Source organism: Neodiprion pinetum, chromosome 1 (assembly GCF_021155775.2).
Source record: "Neodiprion pinetum isolate iyNeoPine1 chromosome 1, iyNeoPine1.2, whole genome shotgun sequence".
Classification (NCBI taxonomy): domain Eukaryota; kingdom Metazoa; phylum Arthropoda; class Insecta; order Hymenoptera; family Diprionidae; genus Neodiprion; species Neodiprion pinetum.
The window spans coordinates 1710213-1732934 of record NC_060232.1 but is presented as its reverse complement, the minus strand read 5'-3'; the positions used below and the strand labels follow the sequence as shown (position 1 = coordinate 1732934).

At 42.0% G+C, this 22722-nt stretch overlaps 4 protein-coding genes and 1 long non-coding RNA gene across 14 annotated transcripts; 2 read left to right on the top strand and 3 right to left on the bottom strand.

The window, feature by feature from the left end:
- Positions 1-20: 20 nt before the first annotated feature.
- On the top strand, positions 21-9315 carry LOC124217316 (synaptic vesicle glycoprotein 2B). Of its 2 annotated transcripts, XM_046622737.2 has the most exons (13): positions 21-741; positions 1304-2218; positions 6133-6192; positions 6439-6600; positions 6698-6860; positions 6935-7056; positions 7139-7383; positions 7597-7754; positions 7834-8023; positions 8187-8301; positions 8414-8573; positions 8632-8759; positions 8835-9315. In XM_046622737.2, exons 2-13 carry the CDS (start codon positions 2161-2163, stop codon positions 8909-8911), a joined length of 1638 nt encoding a protein of 545 aa, XP_046478693.1. In that variant the 5' UTR covers positions 21-741; positions 1304-2160; the 3' UTR covers positions 8912-9315. The 2 variants fall into 2 exon arrangements, with proteins under 2 accessions (XP_046478693.1, XP_046478684.1); XM_046622728.2 differs by lacking the exons at positions 21-741; positions 1304-2218 and adding an exon at positions 5144-5572.
- LOC124217338 (synaptic vesicle glycoprotein 2A-like) lies at positions 8947-14847 on the bottom strand. Of its 5 annotated transcripts, XM_069133762.1 has the most exons (14): positions 14207-14847; positions 14084-14126; positions 13733-14002; positions 13611-13664; positions 13376-13537; positions 13119-13281; positions 12927-13048; positions 12616-12860; positions 12356-12537; positions 12104-12284; positions 11891-12005; positions 11642-11811; positions 11424-11551; positions 8947-11347 (listed from the first exon to the last, which is right to left on the bottom strand). In XM_069133762.1, exons 3-14 carry the CDS (start codon positions 13830-13832, stop codon positions 11164-11166), a joined length of 1806 nt encoding a protein of 601 aa, XP_068989863.1. In that variant the 5' UTR covers positions 13833-14002; positions 14084-14126; positions 14207-14847; the 3' UTR covers positions 8947-11163. The 5 variants fall into 5 exon arrangements, with proteins under 5 accessions (XP_068989863.1, XP_068989866.1, XP_068989861.1 ...); XM_069133765.1 differs by having other exon boundaries at positions 13733-13996; positions 14084-14847; XM_069133760.1 differs by having other exon boundaries at positions 13733-14126.
- A 131-nt stretch (positions 14848-14978) lies between these two features.
- LOC124217305 (synaptic vesicle glycoprotein 2A-like) lies at positions 14979-18133 on the bottom strand. Its single transcript, XM_046622717.2, has 12 exons — positions 17888-18133; positions 17688-17741; positions 17462-17623; positions 17218-17380; positions 16994-17115; positions 16669-16913; positions 16417-16595; positions 16173-16356; positions 15975-16089; positions 15719-15878; positions 15319-15446; positions 14979-15228 (listed from the first exon to the last, which is right to left on the bottom strand). The coding sequence occupies exons 1-12, from the start codon at positions 18024-18026 to the stop codon at positions 15176-15178; spliced, it is 1704 nt and encodes a 567-aa protein (XP_046478673.1). The 5' UTR covers positions 18027-18133; the 3' UTR covers positions 14979-15175.
- An 84-nt stretch (positions 18134-18217) lies between these two features.
- LOC124217353 (synaptic vesicle glycoprotein 2B-like) lies at positions 18218-22665 on the bottom strand. Of its 5 annotated transcripts, none has more exons than XM_046622802.2 (13): positions 22417-22665; positions 22097-22297; positions 21300-21353; positions 20928-21089; positions 20427-20589; positions 20192-20313; positions 19859-20103; positions 19592-19770; positions 19348-19528; positions 19134-19248; positions 18871-19030; positions 18676-18803; positions 18218-18577 (listed from the first exon to the last, which is right to left on the bottom strand). In XM_046622802.2, exons 4-13 carry the CDS (start codon positions 21010-21012, stop codon positions 18525-18527), a joined length of 1431 nt encoding a protein of 476 aa, XP_046478758.1. In that variant the 5' UTR covers positions 21013-21089; positions 21300-21353; positions 22097-22297; positions 22417-22665; the 3' UTR covers positions 18218-18524. The 5 variants fall into 5 exon arrangements, with proteins under 5 accessions (XP_046478758.1, XP_046478739.1, XP_046478750.1 ...); XM_046622783.2 differs by lacking the exons at positions 22097-22297; positions 22417-22665 and adding exons at positions 21479-21626; positions 21690-21977; XM_046622794.2 differs by having other exon boundaries at positions 22097-22665.
- On the top strand, positions 18604-19958 carry LOC138190491 (uncharacterized). Its single transcript, XR_011176484.1, has 2 exons — positions 18604-19037; positions 19570-19958. It is a non-coding gene; the product is annotated as an uncharacterized lncRNA (long non-coding RNA).
- Positions 22666-22722: the final 57 nt, after the last annotated feature.

Here is a 22722-nt window from a genome sequence, read left to right as displayed (position 1 = left end):
AAAGAAAGCCACCGATTACGTGACTCGTAGCTAAAATAAAAAATGAAGTCGAAAAATTAAGATAATCACGAATAAATGCAGATTCGCATTGCAGATTACCTATGAAAATAGGTCTGCCCGATTGATGCATACGCATAATCATCCAAGCCAAAAACGGCAGGGTAGCGAGAGCGACGAACAGCGCTCCTGTTTCGAAACCGGGGTCGATTCTTAACGAGCTGCAGGACGATGATGCCAATTCTGAAATACCGGTTATCCGGTCACTCGCGTAAAAGGACCACGAAACGAACCAAAGGAAACGTACCGTTTCCGTTACGCGAAGAGTATTTATCCTCGAGTGATTTCACCCCGAATTTGCACTCGGCCCGGATCGTCGGAATTTGGAACCACAGAACCTGCCGGCACTTCAGATCGGGAAACCAGTAACTCATGGTGAAGTAGCTGTAAGTGCGAAGAAACTCGGAAGTGCATTTCCTGCAGACCGTGTTACAATTTATCGGCGCACTCACGACAACTGGAAAACGAATTGAATCTGCAAGACGATAATCGCGCTGTAACAGGGCGGCCGGACGCCCTTCGGGACGTAGGTCTTGAATTCTCCGGTGCTCAGCGTCCCCGAGAAGGGAAGATCGTCCTCGAGACTGTCGAGGGACTCCTGGAAGAAAGCGGAACTTTAAGGATGTATTGGCTATACATTCTCAACCAAAAGAGAGTCTCGTCGACAATGTTGAATACTTTGTGGTAAGATAAATATCTGAAAAACATCAACCACGATAAAGATGATATGAAAATTAAATTTCAATAATAACAATGCCCCAAAGTTATCAATAAATTGTTTAAACGAAACATCGTTTAACAAATGTTTAGGGAATGTTTTTTTTTCTTTTGTCATGTAAAATAAATAAGTTGATTTTTCTGAATACACATAAATTTTTAAAGAATTTTCTCATTATTTTGTATATCCGTTCTCAAAACTTTTAAATTTCGAAAAATGGAGGAAAAATCGTGAATTTTGAATAAGTTTTCGTAAAAACGTTTTACATTACAATTAGGAAGTTTCCGGGGCACTGAACGAATTGTTTCGCGAACAGTCTTTATAAATTTTTGAAAAGGGAAATTTCATAATAATGAGAACAATCTTTAAAAATTCATGTATATTAAAAAAATCAACGAATTCATCGATTTACTTTAGTCTTAGGCAACGTCGATTATAATATGTGCAATAGTCACCCTTCCATTTACCCACCCAATACTCCAGCTCATTTTCGTTGTGCGGATAATTCCTCCTATGAATATTTCTCAGGCATTCAAGAGCCCGCTCGCCCTTGCCCATGGAAAAGAGAAGCCTGTGACTTTCCGTGAGGTAACGCACCGCCAATCCAGCCACTATGAGAGCCAGGGAGCCGAAAAAGAACTGCGAGACTCGCCAGGAGATCGGTAACGCTGGTAAGGAAATCGACTTGTCGTTACGAAGCTCGTTTTGCCCATCGCTTGCAGAGCCGCCCACCTGGAAACGCGACGACGCCGAGCAGCCAGAAGACCTGGAAAGAAACCAGGGCCCTTCCTCGGTGCCGAGGAACCTGCAGCTCGGCGACGTAGACCGTCGTCACACAGAGCAATGCCGATGACCTGGAGCAGTATTCGCTATTAGGAGGGTTCGGGGACCGGGAAATCCTCCAGGAGCTACCAGAATGCTCTGAAGGTCGAGAGTGACGCCAGGCAGGAGTAGCCGGTGCAAAAACCGAGAGCCAAGGTGCCGAGTCCGTAGATCACGAGAGAAGCTACCAACGATTTGAGCCGACTAGCGAAATCCGCCGGGACTGCGATCAGCAGGGCTCCGATTACCAAAGCTGCGGGTCAAAGTTCAATTTTCAGGAGGTTTTAAGGACGCAAGCGTCAGTTTTCGGTGCATTTTCGACCTGACCGTACGTCCGACGCGCCCATAAGAATTATGGAACAAACCAATTATGGTGTAGGTGTCAATCCTGACTCGTTGATCGCTGTCGAGATGCAATTCGCAGCCGATAATTCCGCGCGATTCTGTCAGAAAGCCTCCTGGGCCGGATATCGAGGCGATGACCAATCCGCAGAGGATCAACACTCTGTACTGATAGCGGCCAGAGCCTGAAGGAAGAGGAACTGGATGTAGTTTGAACTTTGATGCGTGCAGAGAGTAGAACGAGGATAAGAATGAACTCACCGGCCTTTTCTACCGCCAGTGAGTAGCCGATTGTAGTTTTTTCCTTGACATCTGGGGAAGAATATATAGTGCATATAATTTCAATGATCTTATTCTAATCTCTTCATTTACATGAGTCAATGCTGAGGAAGCAATGGCTACAAGTCGAAGGCTGCGTAGAATATCCGGCTGTCTCGAGTCAGGCTTGAAAAACCGGCTATCTCGAATTACGCTTGAGTAACCGGCTATTTCGATTAAAGTTCAAAAACCGGCTACTTCGCGTCTGGAATTTTTCGGCCGCAAATTAAGTTGGTAGCACTGTCCAGCTGAATGCGAAATTCGTCAGCGCTTCACAAAATTCATACAAGCTCCTTTTTGTGAATGTAGGTATTATATGCTTATCTACATAATTATAACGCAGAAATGAAATCATAAAGCATCAGGCGTATTTTGAGATGAAATTAAAGGTTATCATTTCGGCATAATGACATTAAATTGGTAATGGCCAGTTTTTCAAGCGAAACTTGAAATAGCCGGTTATTCTACGCAGCCGTTGAAGTTATCGTTACACAGGACTTATACTTCTCTTTACCATTCTCCCCAATTTTTACGCGGTTCGCCATTCCAGTTACAAACTATGATCTCGTCTTTGACATTTACATACAGTCAGCTGTTTAAAATTCCTCATCGACCAACTCGCGTTTTCGGCAAGTTTCAATTCGATGCTTCTGAATTTGATGAAGTCGTAAGTATTCAAAATATTGTCGTGAGAAGAACAACATTTTGTTGCTCATTAACTGCGAACAATACCGAACTAACTTTTTCAGGTACACAAGTTTTGGTTCTTCTTTACTTTATCATTTTAATACTGTTCTAAGCTGTAAATATTTCCATAGGCTTGAAGCACTATTAAAATCGTGCGGAATGCACTGTCAAAACTTGTGCTATTACGTGAAATTAATGGGGGACTGGCAGCTGAGCGATTTTTGATATAGCGCCTGACTGTACAGCAAACTTCACCCATGAACCTATAAAAAGTCTCGTTCAGGTAACAAACACTATCCTACTCCTCGTGACCAAATCATCCTTTAGATGTTCCTGAGAATATTCTACATTATCGTGAATATTAATCGCAAGCTCGCTAGTAATTCAAGAATTATTCGAATTTCATATGTTCTTTACCGGTGCATTATGCCACGAACAATTCGCACACTAGACCCTGTAAGAAAAAAACAACAAAATTCGTACGTCGATTCACATGTGTCTCGAAAAATGTCGTATGCACGTTATCGGCATACGCGATACTGATTTTGGACAATTACCTATATTTATATGATAATGCCAATACATCTAAACCCATCATACCATTCCGGGTATTTCCCTATAAGCGATTAGAGTGTACAGGGTGAGGGAGGGATGGATAATTAACCGTTATAATGCGCCTTGTAATTTTATTATCAACTGTCCAGAAACGTTAGTGGAGATGACATTAAGGCTAAGGCAAACGAGTTGTGTGCCAATGCTTCGATGTGCGTAGATTGCGCATAGAATTTTTTTTAACTTTCTCCTATTCAGAGAAAAAAAACATTGCGAATCTTACGGTAGTCGCCAATGAGTTGTAACATATGACCTCGATATCGAGATAGATTTTCGTAAGAATATTAGAGTCGGGTATTGATTCAAGTGATTATTTCACAACGTCGCACCGATCAAGACTAAGGTCGCGCTGCAGGATCATATTGTAGCAAATTGAATAAATAATAAATGTAGAAATGTATTAGAATTGGATATTAATATATCTTTCTGTGAACTTGAAGCCTGCAGTCCCCAAACGGGAAGGTCGAGTGCTGGCTCATAGTCAGCCTAGAGCCGCTTGTTAAACGTTTTAATCAATGCGGGTATGTGAACGAAAAACCTTGAAAAAATGTGTTCAAAAAATGAGACACCAATTACCTCATCAATGGTGGACAACACATTGCCAGCGACGACGTAATATGCGGGAAGTGCGGACTATCGAAAAAGAAAGCTAATCGATATTTTGATAACGCCATGCACCGTCACAAAAATCCAATTTACCGAGTCGTTACCAAAACTGCACTCGTGCTATATATACAATACAGGTGTAACGACTCAAAGTCCAGATTTAAAGAAAAAGAATTTTCCTTAAAAGATTGAGAGGCCAAGTCTTAGGTAGCTTCTTTGATGGCAGTGTGCAGTCCGCAGTTATCGTACAGACATCGCTATCCCAGCATGCGGCAGTGCAACTGTTACAAAAATTCCGTGGAATATTGTTGAAAATTTGGAGCTATAACAGAAAAATTGGACGTAAATGGCAAAACAAATTCGACTTTTTCACACATTCTGCCCATTTTACTTGTCATTTCCCGAATTATTACTAGCATAATAATTGTCACGGTTAATCGTACGGGAAGATCAGCGCAGAGACCTAAACTTGTTGTTTGCATTACTAACTACGATTGAATAGTTGTTAATTTTTAATTTAGAAAGATCCAACCTCATAGGCGAACTCGAAATTTTTTTACGAATGCCAAGAATTTTCCTTTTCCCATTGCTTGCGTGAAATCTTGAATCTGAATTTACTCAAAATCATCCAAGACCAACGAAAAATTCGGTATTGAAAAAATTTCACAACTTCTTTACGGCCTAGTTCAAAACGATTCACAGTGAGTATTGCGAGTGAAAAAAATTAAGATCAATATCCGCAATCTTCATTTATATTCTAACATTCAAGCAGGCAAATAATAAGAGATCAAGTTGAAAATTGCATCCCTGAATTGTTTCTACGTTTTTTTCACGCATGGATGTTTTCCTACTTGACGGACTGTCAGGGGCTAAGTGACGTAATTACCCGACGTCTACGTAAACACATTCTTTCCCTAATCTATGTCATTCCGAAGGTAGTATCGCTAAATGTACAGGTAATCACCTATTGGGATATACATACCTTTTGAACGGTTAATTTACCAACGGATTCTCGTATTCGCGAGGTTTTGATGTATTGGCGAGTACACGTAAATAAGCCAATACGAAACCACTGTGAAAATATTAGACATCGAAGCCTTCACGCTTGTTCACGGTAAATTGTGTCAGTGAATCTCACGCTCCTGCCGGGTTAACACTGCACCACGTGTCTCTGCCGATCCTTTGTTACGATACTGTTCTTTGCTTTCTTCCGAGCCGGGTCGCCTTCGTTTCATATTCTCAGTTAAAAAAGAGTTTTTTTTTTAAATCAAAAATAAGAATATTGAATCGGGGATATTATGTATAAGTCCTTAAAACCTTGCTGCTTATTATCTGACAATAATAAGGACAACAATCTATTTACAATTTCTCTTCCCAAAGAACGAACGGCAACTGTTGACGTAACTGATGGTGAGTCAGAAATAAATTCTATTGTGTTAATTTAATTGTCAGTCCCTTATTTAACTCTTTACCTCAAGACGAAAATTTCAAATTAGATGATGATCCTAGCCAACAATGTCATTCAGTGATTAAAAAAAAAACGAGAATATGGTGTAGACTTCAAATCACCTGTGTGTACGAAGCTGTATTGACATATTGAAATAGACCTTAGAGTTCACGAAACAATCAACTGGATTCGAACGATGTTATATTGTTGGCTTTTAAATTTCTTCGAATACGCTACATTTTAGAAAATTTCTTTTGCCTGTCCGTATAATTGAGACTATTGTCGATCATACGAAACCGTGTACAATTTTTTTTCTCCACAAATTTGAAATCACGTCAATTGGGTGACTAGTGTTTCTGTTTTTCGTTTCTCTTTGGTCTTGACACTTAAACAGTGTTGACAGGAATTAAATTTAGATGTATTTGATGTTCATAGAAGAATTTCTCTGCCGGTGAGTTCTTATCGTTAGACTCCGAAACGTGATTCGTATCAGCTAAATTGTTTGAATGATTTTGTGTTGAAGGTGACAATCCGAGAAAAGAGGAAGGACCGGTAGATTTTGAACGTGCAATAGAACTAACAGGTAATAACTATGCCCATGATTCTCGTTTCTGTATTCATCGCTCGTGATCACGCTGGATCGGAGAAGACGAGCGATTAAAAAAACTAGGCTACCCGGACACAACTCGACCTCGTTATATACAAATGAAACGAAATTATTCCTATTCGTATAAGAAATACTTTTTCTCAAACACATTTTCACCCTTCGATTATGAAGGATCACTTAATATCACGATGCAATTTAAACTATAGTATCAAATCCCGACAGGCTATGGAAAGTTTAATTATCTTCTGCTGCTGGCCGTCCTACCAGCGGGATGCTCAAGTGTTTACGCGTCCACAGCCATGTCCTACGTCCTGCCGTCTGCCGAGTGCGACCTTGGACTCACCTTGCTTGATAAGGGTCTTCTTAATTCTATGGCATTTGCAGGTAAATCATGTTTGCCAACTAGTCCGACAATCGCCAAATTGCTCCGAGGAAAAATCCGCAAACTTCATGTACACTCTTTGACTGCATTTTCCCACAGGGATGATTTGCAGCTCGTTCGCATGGGGATTTTTGGCCGACATGTTCGGGCGTAAGACAATACTCGTTTACGGCTACCTCCTCGATGCTATTTTCAATCTGGCAAGTAGTTTTTCCCAGGTTTCATGGATGCTGTTAGTTTTCAAATTCTTCAACGGCGTCATGTAAGTACTTGCGACAGCAGCTACTGCTTCAAGACGTAATCGACACGCTTATCTAAACGATGTTCCCTTTACAGAATTTCCGGCCCATACGCCGCCTTGTTATCATACCTGGCGGAGGTTCACGGTGAAAAGCACAGATCGCAGAGTTACATGTGGCTCGGAGTATTTTTCTCGTTAGGCAATATTTCAGTGCCATGTGAGCTCTATATTTAACTATCGTGGCCTTTCCAACAGCTGTTAAAACGAGACGAAACGACGTTCTATCAAGTAATTTTCAGGCGTGGCTTGGCTGATCATTCCGCTCGATTGGGAATGGACCTTCTTCGGTGATTCGATGGTCTTCAACTCCTGGAGACTCTTCCTCGTGGTCTGTACCGTGCCTGAGTTCATCGCTTGTCTGGCACTCTCCTTCTTTCCGGAGAGCCCGCGATTCCTCATCGCCAAGGGACGCCACCAAGAAGCCCTTGACGTTTTCAAGAAGATCTACTCGATCAACACCGGAAACCACCCTGACACGTATGCTGTGAGTTTTTTCCGCCAATGACGAGCCGCTATTCACGTAGATTCACGTTCCGGTGACTAAATTTCTCAAGTCCATATTCACTAACGATCTTGTGCAATTGCCCGCGTCGCAGTCCTCGTTCATACGAATATTAGCTTAAACTTCGCAGCGCGAACTCAGTGAATATGTTCCCAGTTTTTCCAACCGGTTGACGGGTTGCCGTAATTTCAACAGGTCAAAAGTCTCGTTCAAGAATCGTCGATAGAAGCTTCCGGGAAAAGCTTGGTCCACATGTTGCGGTGCGGCTTGCGTCAAATGAAACCCCTCTTCGAGGTCTCGAACCTCTCCCGACTGATTCTGATCACATCCATTCAATTCGGAGCCACTTTAGGGTGAGTACTGCAAAACCAACGAACCTAATCCACCTAAACAACCCTGAAAAACTACTCGGTTCGACTCGCGTTTTTTCAGCTCTAACTCCCTGAGACTCTGGATGCCCCAGCTATTCGCGATGATCGAAACCTACGAGAAGCTGCATCCCACCTCGGCGTCCGAAGTGAAACCCACCATGTGTTACATGCTGGACGCCACTAAATACCTCGAAAAAAATTTAACCGACCCAACGAACATAACGACGAGTGCTGAGCCAGGTTGTACACAGGTGAGAATCGCAATATCGGATAAGCCACTGACCATGCAGTCGTAGCTAGAAGTGCGTTTTGCGGAAGGAGCCGCAGGAGCTGCGATCCTTGGAAATGTCGAAACGGAAAAAGGTGAAAAGTCCGGTTTTCACGCGTTAATTCCTCACGCTCGCTTGTTTTCAGATGATACTGGACTCCACTGTTTACATGAACTCGATGATCATCGCTCTGACCGGTGTGATCGGATACACGATGGCCGGAAGTCTCATAAACGCTGTTGGGAAGCAGAAGCTTATGAGTGAGCCAACTGTTATATCGGGGATGTCGTGGAGCACAAACTGCTCGGGCATCGCTATCACCCGTTCTCTGTCATTACCCTAGACTCAAGTCGCAATTCCGAACTGTTACAGTCGTGTGTTTCGTGGGTGCCGGTGCGTGTTGCGGAGCTTTATACTGGGCCCAGGAGACGAGCGTGATTCTGAGTTTAACGTCGATATTCGTCGCTCTCGCGAGCATCGGGGGTGCGACGGTGATGAACGTGATAGTCGATAACTTTCCAACATTCCTCAGGTAAGCGCTCGAAGTTTTGACCGTTTTTAAAATTCACTCGAATCAATCCTCCACGCAGAACCATGGCTGTCAGTATCACAATGATGTTCGGACGAGTCGGGGCTGTAGTGGGAAATATGCTGTTCCCAATTCTCTTGAACGCCGGCTGCCTCGGTCCGTTTATCATGATCGGGACCGCGTGTCTCGGTGAGTGAATATTGAATTTGTCTTTATTTTTCCCGGTTACAACTTTACGTGACAACTATCGTACGCGTGTTTCAGCCTGCGCGGTTTGGACGATAATTTTACCGTCCGGTAAAATTACTGCGGTTAGTAAAGAAGGGGATTTAAAACAGTGATACTCATAGGTTGAGACTTCATTTTTGTACATATGCGATGGTGATTAATTATAGCGCTGAATTGCACGCTATTGATTCTAAGTCATGGAGTATAGTATGTAGATAGGATTTAAATGTCAAGATTTTAACACGATCGTTGCAAAATACCTTTACTATATTCCCACGGTGAGTGTGATGCACGTATCAAGTTTTACAAGTATACGTCACTAATACGTTGCTATTAAATGTATAGTACAGCGTGTCGGATGATACGTGCGCGGCCACGTCGATTTTCCAAGAGATATAATATATATTAATGTATACGTCTGAGCATAAAATGGCAAACAGAAGTAGAAGAAGTGAACAATACGTTGATATACTTTAATAATAAACAATGATACGCTTTTGTTCGTTCAACTTTTAAACATTGTCCTCTGATCTTATCCTATATGTACGTGTGTTGTAACTTTCCCGGCTTTTTCAGAACCTTGGTTACCGAAACCGTGACACTGTGAATTGTTTGACCTTTTTGTTAACAAATTTTAACTATCAAAAGAATTATGAAAGGAACCCCTCTTTCATTTTTTTATAATTTTTCTGTTGAACTGTCGCCGGACACGGATGACACAGCGCCGTACACATTTATTTGTTTCACTGCTATGTTGTTAAATAAGAAAACAAACTCCGCTTAAACATCACACATTTTAATCAACTAATTGCACCCTGTGCTTTTGTATCTACATTTTTACAAAGGAATTATAAATGAAAATCGCAATAAGCAAATAAAAAAGGAAAATATAAAAGAAAGTGAATTAAATTAAACAGTTAACTATCGCCTGGTTTCTACGTTTTACCTTTAGGAACATACGTAGCTTTTACGTAAGCTATGAGAAATTCTATGTTTGATGAAGAGTGCAAAGGTTCTTTTAACACTCGTCCCCTAAAATTTTCTATGTTACCTCCTAAATGCAAAATCTGCCGAATTTTGTTAAAAAAGGAAGCTAAATTATCGCACTGCCCCTTGGCGAGTACAGCCGATTTACAATGATACCTCGCGATGAACTTCGAGAGATAAAAACGACATGTCTTTCCTCAGTTACGTTTTACTTTCTGAATGTATCCTTGAAACCGTGTACCAAAGAGAGAAGAAAAAAATTTGTATCTGAACAATGAATTTTGCATCTTAAATTTTGGTGTAAAATATAATAATAACAATTCAGCTTTACGAAATTTGTCCAATTCTCAAAAAACAATAACAGCTGTTTTCCCTGAGAGATAAATTTATGCTGCAGGTAAGACGTATACAGTGTATTACATTATGTCCATAGATACATAACCATATGCTAGTACGTATGTGCTGTGCAGTGTGAAATAAACAAAAAAAAAAATTAAATAGCTGCTGAGAATTCATAAATAATGACAAAGATGATCCGAACGTCTTCTGTATCAAATATTCACTTGAGTCTTGTACAATTCCGCTCGAAAACACGATGATACCAGCTGTAACCTGGTTAAATATTTTCATGTGAATTTAGACGATAAATCATCGTCCTCTTCTGGAATTCCGTGAAATAAATTATCAGCTGTAATACGGGATTGTTTGCACGGTGTGTCGCAATGACATGACTTGCTCTTCGTCGGCGAGTTAATGGTGTATGGAAATCGAAAATCGCTTAAAAAATAAACGATCTCTTTCGGGCTGTGCGTCGTGATATTTTCTATTCTACTATCGCCTTGAAGAATATACATTTTTCAGTAATGAAAAAATTATTCTTGAACGAAGCTCACTAAAATATGCGATAATCGATACCAGATTACCTGCTCAGCATACAGAGTGACAAAATTCAAGTTATACCTAATACATAGCTGCTTATTCTAATAATTATTCACGAAAGTGAAATTTTTTCGCTTGTACAGATGCAAAATCAATGAATGAAGAGCTAACTAGTTATTTGCGAAAGTAATTAACATTTGTTTCGATAACTCAGTCAATGAAAATAGACAGAACTGTGTTTGAGAAGAGGAGACAAATATTATTATTTTCAGTACGCTCGTATACTCGTATTTCGTAAAGAAATATTCCCGTCTTATACCAGACACCCGCCGTAAAGGTAAAAATGAAAAAAATGTACACTGCACCCTAGCAGGACGTGCCTACAATTTAATCATAAATATACGTATTTTTATCTCGTCAGTTAACTTGAAATTTTACAATATATGAGTATTTTCGGACTGTTCACTTGTGTGCGCTAATTCCTAATTGTGAGTAGCGTTCACAATGAGGACTGTTTTGGAAAACAAGAACAGTAATCCAACACTGTGGAACCATCGACGCATAATCGGTACAAAAAAACAAAAAGACGAACGATCTTGACGAGCGTAAAGAAATCGTCGTTTGAGTATTTTACGTTAATTTGGTAGGAGGTCTCGGTATGAAAGTGGTAAGCACGATGCAGACTGAAAAAGAAAAGAGACGAGGATTGAAGGAGTGTATTTCTTCACTGAAAATATTTAACTTTCAGGTAATACGCACCGACTAAAAACCCCGCGACGAACGCAAAGGGTGACATGCATCCTTCGCTTAGAAGTATCGGGAAGAGGAGATTTCCAATCGTCGCTCCACCGCGCCCAACACACATGGTCAGGCTCACGGCCATCGTTCTAAAACAACGGAATTATCTGAGTTAAATGAAGTCACGCGTTGAACTGCTGATATTTCGAATTGAACATTTTGTCTCGGTTCGACTCGACCTCTTCGGACCTCAGAGACGTGGGCATCAGGTCAACGATGAAGCTGATGATGCTGGTGATCGCGATGTTCGTCGCAGCCGTGTACAGGGAAAGAATTGTTAACGTGACGTCCGAACTCGAGGACCAATTAAGTCCCAAAATGCAGGTAACTGCAGCAACGTAGAGCACTTCTGATTGCGAAAGAAAAGAAAGGAATTAGATATCAGGTCAAATTGATTATTCTTCTTCCTTGTGATATGAAATCCTTACGCATGAGAACCTTCTTTCCTATTAAATTCACCAATTTTCCAGCAAAGGTGTAGCCAATCACCGAAGTTCCGGAAATGATGATCGAGTTTATGTAAACTTTGTTGGAAACAACCGTCTGCGAATACAATGTTCAAGAACGAGTTGAAGTCCCATCGTGGTATAACCGAAATCTATTATTAATTCATCGCTAGCGTCATAAATTGTTGAGCTTACCGCAATACACGTGTTCGGAACAGTGTCGTTCGAGAAACTATTCACCGCGTAATCAGTGTCATTTTTCATAGTTATTATTTCACACAGAGTCGGGTTGCCCAAGCTATAGTCATAGTTGGCGTAGTCAAAGTTTTCCATCATCGCGAACAACTGAGGCATCCATAATCTCAGCGTGTTCAGACTGTAAAGGTACACGAATATTCGATTGAATTGCTTAAACTATTTGGACAACGAACGGCAATGTCGACGCACCTTAGGATGCTACCAAACTGAATTGTGATGATCAGCAGAAACCGGGCGAGATGCGGCTTCTTGAAGAGCGGTTTTATCTGAGCCCAACCGTTTCGCATCTTCTCGCAAATGGACGCGCTTTTCTGGTCAGCTGGTGTATCGTTGATTTGCTCCGTTTGACGCTCCTGGCAGAGTTCCTTTACCTTCAGTGACAAAGAAGAAGGGTTACACGGTGTTCGTGAGAAGAACGTTTCTTCAGAAATCACAGCAAGCGTCCTTACCGCGAACGTTTCCGGTGATTTTCCAGTGTTCATCGAGTACATTTTTCGGAAGATTTTCATCGCCTCGGCGTTTCGACCCTGAGACATGAGGAACTTTGGACTCTCCGGAAAGTACATCAACGCCAAGCATGCCAGCAGCGAAGGCATGCTGCAGACCAGGATGAATATCCGCCAAGAGTTGTAGACGAAGGCTCCGTCGAACAGAGTGAACGACCAGGACTGAGGTATTATCAGCCACGCCAAACCTGTGCCGAGTTTCGTTTGATATATTGTGTATGCAGAAGGTGCGATGAATGTTATTCAAAATTTACCTGGAAGCACGACAATACCCAACGAGGGAAATAAACTGCACCAAAGCAACGTCTTTGCTCTGTGCTTGGAAGAGTGAAACTCCGCGAGGTACGTCATGCTGATTGCAAAAGGGCCGTTTATGCTGTAAAGGAAATTGTTGCGAAATCAAACAGACGATTCCGTGCAGCGACGTGCCCGGATTCTACACTCACATGAATCCGGTGAAGAATTTGAAGAACGCGAGGACGTAAAAGCTCTGCGACATGCTGCACATCACGTTGCATATCGAATCGGCCAGGTATCCCCATATCAGCAAAGACCGTCGACCTCTCACGTCAGCCAAGAAGCCCCAAATGAACGCCGAAGACATCATTCCTGGTTGAGTGAAATGCAAGTTCTTACAGTCGGATTCCTTTCAATTCCTACCGCGTGTGTAACGGCGGTACAGTAACTATGAGGAAAATCTTGCCTGTGTAAGTAACAGCGTTGAGAACTCCCTTGTGAAACAATGTAAGACGCAAATCACACTCGGCCGATGGCAAAACGTACGACATCGTTGTAGAGTCGAAGACGCTTGCGAATCCCCCCGGAAGGGCTGCCAACAGAAGCAGATAGTTGAAGAGTCCGTAGCCTAGAGAAGAAGATGAATGACTGAAAAATGATTCGACAGAGAACGAGGTAGTCGGGAAACCGACAACACTCACCTGTGGCCTCAGCAGCTTCCTCGAAGTCGCGTGGTGTTTCCGTTTCATCGTGTTCTGAAAACGGTACTCAAAATGATGAAACTCTGTCGTCACTGTAAGATTAAAAAAGCGTGAAAACTCACCATTCACAGCTCCGACGGGTGGCTGAGGTTCGGTTGGAAATGAGACGGTGAATATCTTACAAGTCCCTTTCGTTTCCTCCCGTTTCTCTTCGTCGGGCATTTTGTCTTCGTCGTGCAAGTAACTCAGGTCTGATTGAGTTTACTCCGGGATGCCTTGGTGCGCGAAAAATCTACTTCAAGATTTATTTACCTGCTCACTCATCGTCAGCGATAATAGCGTTTAATGATACCAAGCATTATCGCGCACACATAACGTTGTTTACTCTATACCTAAATAATGTAGACAGTTCAAGTATTCAATGAAGAAGAGAGAAAAAGATTTCGCCGTAGTATCAGTAGCGGCTAGCTTACGTGATATCCGATTTTGTGCCAGTGGTTGTGGCCCGACGATATTCTAAAAATGAACGATCAAACATTGACGACGAGAACACTTGCAAACTCATGACAGGTCATTATTTATAACTTCCCCCGTACCTTTTCACTGACGCTACGATGAAGTTCACCCAGCTCATGCAAATGAGCTGCCAGAGCCTGCGTGGTATTTGCCATATCTGTTTGCCTGACTCCGTTTTGAACATGCTTGCAGAATGATGAAGTGGATTTCAGAAGACAGCTTACACGACAAGCGACATTTTGAACCATTTTTACTGCAATTATCTTCCTTAAATTGCTTTTTCATCACCCATACCACACATCAAGGCTACCGTAATTACTCGTTGCAATAAGTATTGGTATCTTGCTGAAGCAATAATTCAAGAAAAGATAAAGTTGCTCAACTCATTGCAAGCATATTTCTCTGTGCTGCAAAAATTGAGTGTTTGCTTTACCCTGATAACCCTATCGGGTTCTTCTCTGGGCGGAAACGGTATTCGTTTCTTGAAAAGAAAACTAATTCATTTTCCAGGTCATTTACTATCAGAATCAATGGTTTTGTGCGTCTCTGACGATATTAATGCAATCAGAAAACAGCACCAGATGCCACTCTGGGCTGTCGCAAGGTATTCCGTGAAACGATTTCAATTGTATACTAGATTTAGAATTTCTCGGGCATCTCCACTTAGCTTTATATTCGGAGATAGGTACGCTGATTGATACCAGGTTATTTTTACACAATTGAAGTGACCCCTAACACCTTGGTTTTAATCGAAGTCACTATCGCGACCTTGCTGTGTCAGCATTTGACGCAAGTCTTCTTCTCTGCGCACGGTATCATATTATACTTTAGATAACGATGAGTACGAGATGCTTGTTTGGAATTAATTTATTTAGTTGGAATTAGCATAAATTCAATTGTCGAGCTGATCAGATAGCGCGTTATACGCACGTCTATATACAATATTTTCCTATGCATACTCTGCAAATACACTTTCAGTTTACCACAGTCGAGATCATTGCTCACATTGTCCATCGATATTTATCTGTTACAGAAATTCTTAACAGCTGTTAAACCAATTTCGGTGGCGGCTTTGGAATGAAAATGGTCAATACTAAGCTGACTGAAAAATAAACGAATCACGAGATGTCAGTTGTTATTTGTTAATTGAGCAAAGTCTCGAAAAAATAGTCTCCTTTAGCGCCACACTTACCCAGTAAAAAACACCCGATAAACATGAAGGGAACGATGCAGCTAACGTTCAAAAGAATCGGGAATAACAGATTCCCAATCATCGCACCGCAGCGACCAACGCACATTGTCAAACTGACGGCCATCGTTCTGAAACACGGTGGAACTTCCATTACCTATAGAATGAAGTGATTTACTTGAGTGCGCGTAATGATAACAACAGTGAGAGTTCTCTTAATGAACACCTCCGAGTAATAGATTCCTCTTCACAATGGACAGTATAAAAATTTCCAGTAGCACAATTTACACGTTGATGTTGTTCTGGATAACGGACGCTCCTCAATAACGGACAACATTTTCAGTCCCGAAGGTGTTCGCTGTTGGGAAATTGTACTGCATCCATGGATTTAATGCTAACAAACCTGAGCGACGTGGGCATCAAGTCAATGATAAAACTAATGATGATGTTGACAGATAGGCTGGCTAGCGCCATAAATATGGACACAATGGCCAAGGTGACGTCTGAATTCGGTGACCAATTCAGCCCAAAGCTGCACATTGCTGGAACCGCGTAGGCCATAACTGCAGTGAAAAAGACATCATATGGTTAGTCCTGGTGAGATAACGCTTATCAGTTGTGATAATTGATTGGACTTAGCTTCTTTCTGGCACGCTTACACAAGAGGTTTTTCTTGCCGACTAAATTGACCAGATTTCCGGCAAGCATGTAGCCTATGATAGAGGTGCATGCGATGATCATCGAGTTTATGTAAACTCTGCTCTGAACGGGTGCCTGAAAACGCTCGCTCAAGAGTAGTGAAATGCAACAACCGTGGTAAAACCGAATGCTGCGGTGTATCGGTCAGAGGAACTTACCACGACGCAAGTACTCGAAACCGTAGAGTTAAGGTACGCATCATCTCGTGTCACGGTTGAAGGGTTCGAAGCCAGTATGATGTCGCACAAAACGGGAGCGCCCAAGCTGGCATCGCGATTCTCGTAATCAAAGTTTTCCATCATTGTGAAAAGCTGAGGCATCCAGAGCCGGAGAGTGTTCATGCTGGGATGAAAATTACACGTGAATCCCCTGCGCCTTGTATCGAAATGTATCGATACGTACCTGAGCATACATCCGAGCTGGATGGCGACAATTAGAAGAAACCGGGCGAGATGCGGCTTTAGAAAGAGGGGCCTTATCTGAGCCCAACCACTCCGAGCCTTCTCCCAGACCAAGGCGCGTCTTGGCTCATCCGAACTTTCGGTTTGGCTCTTCTGACGTTCCTGACAGAGTTCCTTCACCTTTCGTGCAAAAGATCGACGGTTAGAATGAGGATGTGCAAGTTTCTTCAAATATTGGCATGGTTTACATTACGGGAAATGACTCCGGCGGTTTTCCAGTGTTTATCGCGTACATTCTTCGGAAAACCTTCATCGCCTCGTCGTTTTTGCCTTGGGACATTAGGAACTTGGGACTTTCCGGAAAGTAGAGTAGCGTCAAGAACGCCAGCATTGCGGGCACGCTGCAGATCAAGATGAAAATTCGCCAGGAGTTGTAGACGATGGTCCCATCGAAGAGGGAGAATGACCACGACTGAGGAATTACTATCCACGCCAAGCCTGTTACAAGTTGGAGTAGCAAATGCCTTTAGCAAAATTCGGTGACAACGTCGACGCTTCGAGTTGAGACAAAAACTCGCCTGGAAGTGCCACGCTGGCCATGGAGGGAAACATGCTGAGCCACATTAGCGCTTTAGTCCTGCACTTAACGCCGTGAAATTCTGCCAGGTACGTCATGTTGATTGAAAAAGGACCACTTATTCTAAACACATGAATTCGTTCTACACATTATACTGATATTATCCTGGTGTGTTTTGATTTTTTGTCAACCACGGTAGAGCCATTTCGTCCCGCTTTTACTCACATGATTCCGCTCAGGAATTTGAAGATAAGTAAAACTTGGAAACTCTGCGAAGTACTACTCAGAATATTGCAAACAGAATCGGCCAAATAACCGACCATTAGCAGAGAACGTCGCCCCATCGTGTCAGCCAAGAAACCCCAGAAGAACGCCGATGTCATCATGCCTGAAGAGCTCCGTGATCAGAATATCAGGTTTTGAAAAGTGATTAACGTCAGAGTGAATTTTCAATCAGTTGTTTTATTACCGGCGTATGTCACCGCGTTGAGGACTCCCTTGTGAAACAGCGTCAGCTGAAGGTCACATTCGGCCGATGGAAGCACGTAAGACATTGTCGTAACGTCAAAGAAGCTCGCCCATCCTCCCGGAAGAACGGCCAGTAGAAGCAAGTAGTTGTACAGGCCGTATCCTGGAAATGTTCATCGAGAAATGACGACCTTCCCTTTTCCGAATTCCTACCATGTCACACATACCAGTCGCTTTAACGGCATCCTCAAAGTCACACGGCGTCGTCGATTCATTCGGTTCTGCGAGTGAGAGGAAGAACAATGTTTCGAAACTGAGAGCTGAGGGCGTTCGACTTGCGAGCGCGTAACTGACTTGGCTGAGATTACATCATCTTTGCCAAAAAAAAGTGATAACGAAGTAGCGGATAGTGATCTACACGACTCACCGTCCACAATGACGGAGGACTCAGCTGGAGGCGAATACGAAATAGTGAACACTTCCACGGTATGTTTTCTCCCATTTGACATCTCACCGTCAGACATCTCGTCCTGATTGAAAATGAGACAAGAGTGAAGGAATTTCATGCAATAGAACTGTGGCCGGTAGGATTTTGAGCTGATGTACCATCGTGCGTATTGTATGTATAATGTTTGCACCTGCTTTGATAGTATCGCTGATTGTGAGTAATGGCATTAACATTGTTCTATATTTATATACAAGTACACCAGGTATACCGTCGTATCAACACTATCGAATAAATTTTTCACGTCGCAAGTGTTTACGGAAGAATTTTATTACGCAACTAACTACATACACCTACATATCCGTATGTACAATCGTGACGATTTTCATGCATGCACACGGCAAATGCTTTGTTGAGAATTGAAAGCACGTCGAGTAAGTGTCCTGCAATAAATACATTAAGTATACAAGAAAAAGTACTTCACACGAATGCAAAAAGATGCAGTCCCCTTGTACACATTGTGAGAAAACCGTTCATATTCAGATGAAGCCAGGTACGAAGGTAAAAAATTGAAATTCTGATGATGATCTTGACGCGCCAAAGAAATCCATCCAAAACCTTACATCAGCCTTGATGGAGGTTTCGGAATGAAGATGGACAATGAAAAGCAGGCTGCGTGCACATGAAAAAACATTGATTTTGGTTAGTATGATAAAAAATTATCTTTAGGGATTTTGAACATTCCTGAATAAAAGCTTAAACCGACTCACCGAGCAGGAACCCTCCGACAAATATGAAGGGGGCCATGCAACCTGTACTCAAAAGCAGCGGAAACAGGAGATTTCCGAACATCGCGCCGATCCGACCGGCGGCCATGGCCAGAGTAACAGCCGTTGCTCTGGAACAAGAAAGTTCACGTAAATTTCATTTTCCACCACGTGTCGATAGTCCGAATTTCAACCAACCTGAGAGTCGTCGGCATTAGGTCGACGGTGAAACTGATGATAGTAGTGACCGAGACGTTGCCAGAAGCCATGTAAATGGCGAGAAGCGTCAATGTCGCGTCAGAATTCGGCGACCAGTTCAACAAAAAGGCGCAAACAGCTGGGATCAAGAAGGCAACAACTGCAAGGTGAGAAAAATAATAATTTCTTCCAACGAAATTCGATTTGCAGTTGAGTAAAATTAATCGAATGTCTTGCGTTATGTGACCTTACAAAATACTCACGCAAGAGATTCTTCTTCCCGATCCGATTAACCAAACTCCCGGCAATTGAACAAGCTATGACAATGGTAATGGCCAAGATTATGGAATTGATGTAAACCCTGCTGTAGACAGGAACCTGCAAATTATTTTATTTCAAAATACCTCGAATGACGATTTTGCCATGCCGAAAGATCTGAAGTAGACCTTGAACTAATCTTGCACAAGGTAAACTTACCACGTCACAAGTTTTAGCCATCGTGGAGTTGATTTCATCGTACGTTGTAAAGTTTGAATTGCTCGGTGTACTTATCATGTTGCACAGAGTTGGACGACCGATGCCGACGTTGTGTTTTTTGTGTTTAAAGTCTTCCATCAATGTGAAGAGCTGAGGCATCCACAGACGCAGCGTATTCAGACTGCGCAGAAAACGACAAATTAATATTCCGCATGTCTACAGTGGGTGAATGGTGACAACGTACGTGAGGAGGCCCCCGAATTGTATGGTGATGATCAGGAGGAAGTGGCAGAAATATGGCTTCTGAAACAGGGGCATCACCTGTGCACCACCGTTTCGGATTTTTTCCCAGACGGATGCTCTTCTCGAGGTATCCACAGCTTCTGTTTTCCGTTTCGGATCATCCTGACGAAGTGCCTTCACCTTCGCAGATAAGAGTTCGTGGTTTATACAAGGATCGGTTAATCACTTACGAGTGTTTTTCTTCATGCGTTGAAAAAAACGGCATTACGGGAAATGTTTCCGGTGCTTTTCCAGTGTTCATCGCGTATATTCTTCGGAAGACCTCCATCGCTTCCTCGCTTCTACCCTGGGACATCAGGAACCTCGGACTTTCTGGTAAAAATCGTAGGATGATGAATCCCAGGAGAGCTGGCATACTGCAGATCAAAATAAAGATTCGCCAGGAGTTGTAAACAAATGTTCCGTTGAATAAGGTAAATGACCAGGGCTGAGGAATTACAATCCATGCTAATCCTGATTGAAAAAAAATCAAATCAAACATTTTATTAATTATACAGTGCAGGAGAAGGTGCTCAACGCATACGATTGAATTATTGATCACCTGGAAGCACGATGCTTCCTAACGAAGGAAAAAGGCGAGCCCACAGCACTACTTTTGACCGATACTTGCCACTGTGAAATTCTGCGAGGTATGTCATGTTGACTGCGTAAGGGCCGCTCATTCTATAAAAACACAATGTTAATGGACGAGTGTTCGATCACTTTAAAAATATTTTAGAGATCAGGGGAGACCACAAGTACCCAACACTGCATGCTAATTCAATTGTTCTACCCACATGCATCCACTCAAAAATTTGAAAGTCAGTAAAACGTAGAAGTTCTGAGACATGCTGCACAAAATATTGCAAATGCAATCACAGCAGTATCCCAGTCTGAGAAGCGTTCTTCGGCCCTTTGTGTCAGCTAAGACACCCCACGGAAACGCTGCGGTAAACATTCCTAAAAATTTAACATTTTTATGATACATGTTGACTCAATTTCAACGTCTAACGTTGATTAAGGGGGTCTTCAAATACAGCTCGTCAGTTCTAATATTAGTCCAGTCAGTATGTCGCTCAGAAAAGGAAAATCTACATGCGGTAACATAATTTTTGCGATAGTATGATTTGTTAAAGGGGTGTGTTCTGAACGTAATTCCGGATTTGCGATGTTCCCAGAGTGTCAATGACGCCACAAATTACGTTCCCGCATGTAGCTTGATTCACCTACTGGCTGGACCAAATGTTCTACACTTAAACGATCTTCAATAATTTTTATTACTCAGTCTTGTCTAATACCTGCGAAAACAGCAGCGTTGAGCATTCCTTTCTGGAAGAATGTAATTTGCAGATCACATTCAGCTACTGGAAGAACGTAAGACATTACCGTTGTGTCGAAAAAATTTGCCCATGCTCCTGGCAGAATGGCCAATATTAGCAGGACATTAAACAATCCGTAGCCTGCAAAAGAAACCACATTACAAGGTTGGAATTTTTTAGAATATCTGAACAGTTAAATTAATCCTCATAATATAGTATTCAATAACAATAATCACAAGGATTTCCATTTGACTCTATCAGTGTCCATTCATTTTGTTCTTTTCAGACGCTAATCCCATATGAGCTATAAAAATATATTTATGACTGATTTCAACAGCTTAAAAAACAAACCGGCTGCTTCAATGGCTTCATCAAAGTCATGTGAAATATTCAACTCGTTAGAATCTGTAAAATTAAATTTGTTATTAGTTATACATAATGCATTGAACATACTTTGCCGCTTAAATGAAAATTTGATGCATTCATTTTACATTCCCATGTTTGCACAGATAGTCACAAGCAATACTGACCGAGCATTTTAACGGAGTATTTTTGTCAAAAAATCCAATTAATAGAGAAAATTTCCGAACACAAATAGGCGCAAAGCGATACCAAGTTAGCAGTAGGATTGAACGCAACGGGCCAATAACATCGTTCGTGTCAATGTGTGTCGAAATGCTATGGCAAAAAAATTAAAAAAAAAAATAGATTAACCGATTCCAGTAATTATCAATAACTTACCGCCGGCTGAACGCGAATAAAGTTCGACTTTTTCTTCATCGTGTTCTTTGGTGTCGTCATTAAACATGTTAGTTAATCGAATTACGTGGGTTAGGCAGATATAATTCGTCGCGATAACGTGGCTGGGAAAATTTACACTATCCGAGAACAACAATATTCCTGTACCAGATGATCGAACCAGCCGCAGCGAATGGTGGCGAAAAAGTAGCGACTACAGAGTGGATTAGGTCTATCGATACCTCAGCCTCTTAGCATCTGAATGTAATTACTCGACGGCCTTCGTTGATTTACCGCATGATTATTACTGGGTATGGCTTACCTCGCAATCGGCGGTATTCGTTTGAAACCTCAGCGAAAATATGGACGGTCAAAACCAGTTAACATTTTCAAGACAACAAATATTTTACCTCGTCTCAAAACGAATGAACGCTGCGCTGTAATTAGCTCTACGAGGATTACGTCATCTGTTTTTTCTTATATCATTAACATCCTGGTGGTAAGAATCAAACGATTATTTGTTCAATTAATAGTTGAATCCATGAGCGAAGACTGATATTTTTTCAAATTCCGGACGGTCAGTGTGGCAATGTATTCAATACCGGCGACGCCTATTAATTAAAGTGCCACGTGTAACGTCCGTATAGTTTCGTTACCGACTTATCAGTTTCCGTGAACCAAATTTACTGGATATTACATGGAAGAGTATTGTAGAGCTGGGGAAACTCACCCTGTGCGGGTTTTACTAACGATTGGAAACGAATACGAGAAGGTTCACGATTTCCTTCTCTTTTGCAGACTGAAACTCGTAGCCACTCGCTGTGCGCGAGTGATAGGAAAATTAACGAACGTGAACTGTCCGTTGATTTCGAATTAATTGGTCTTATTACTAGAAAATCGAAGAAAACAACTAGAGCGGTGGGCGTAAACTTTACGTAGAAATGCTAAACTCGTACTCCAATCTGCATGTAGACCCATTTCGTTGCTACTCTACCGAAATGCTTAGTCAGTCAGAGTCGACCAGACCACCGCGCTT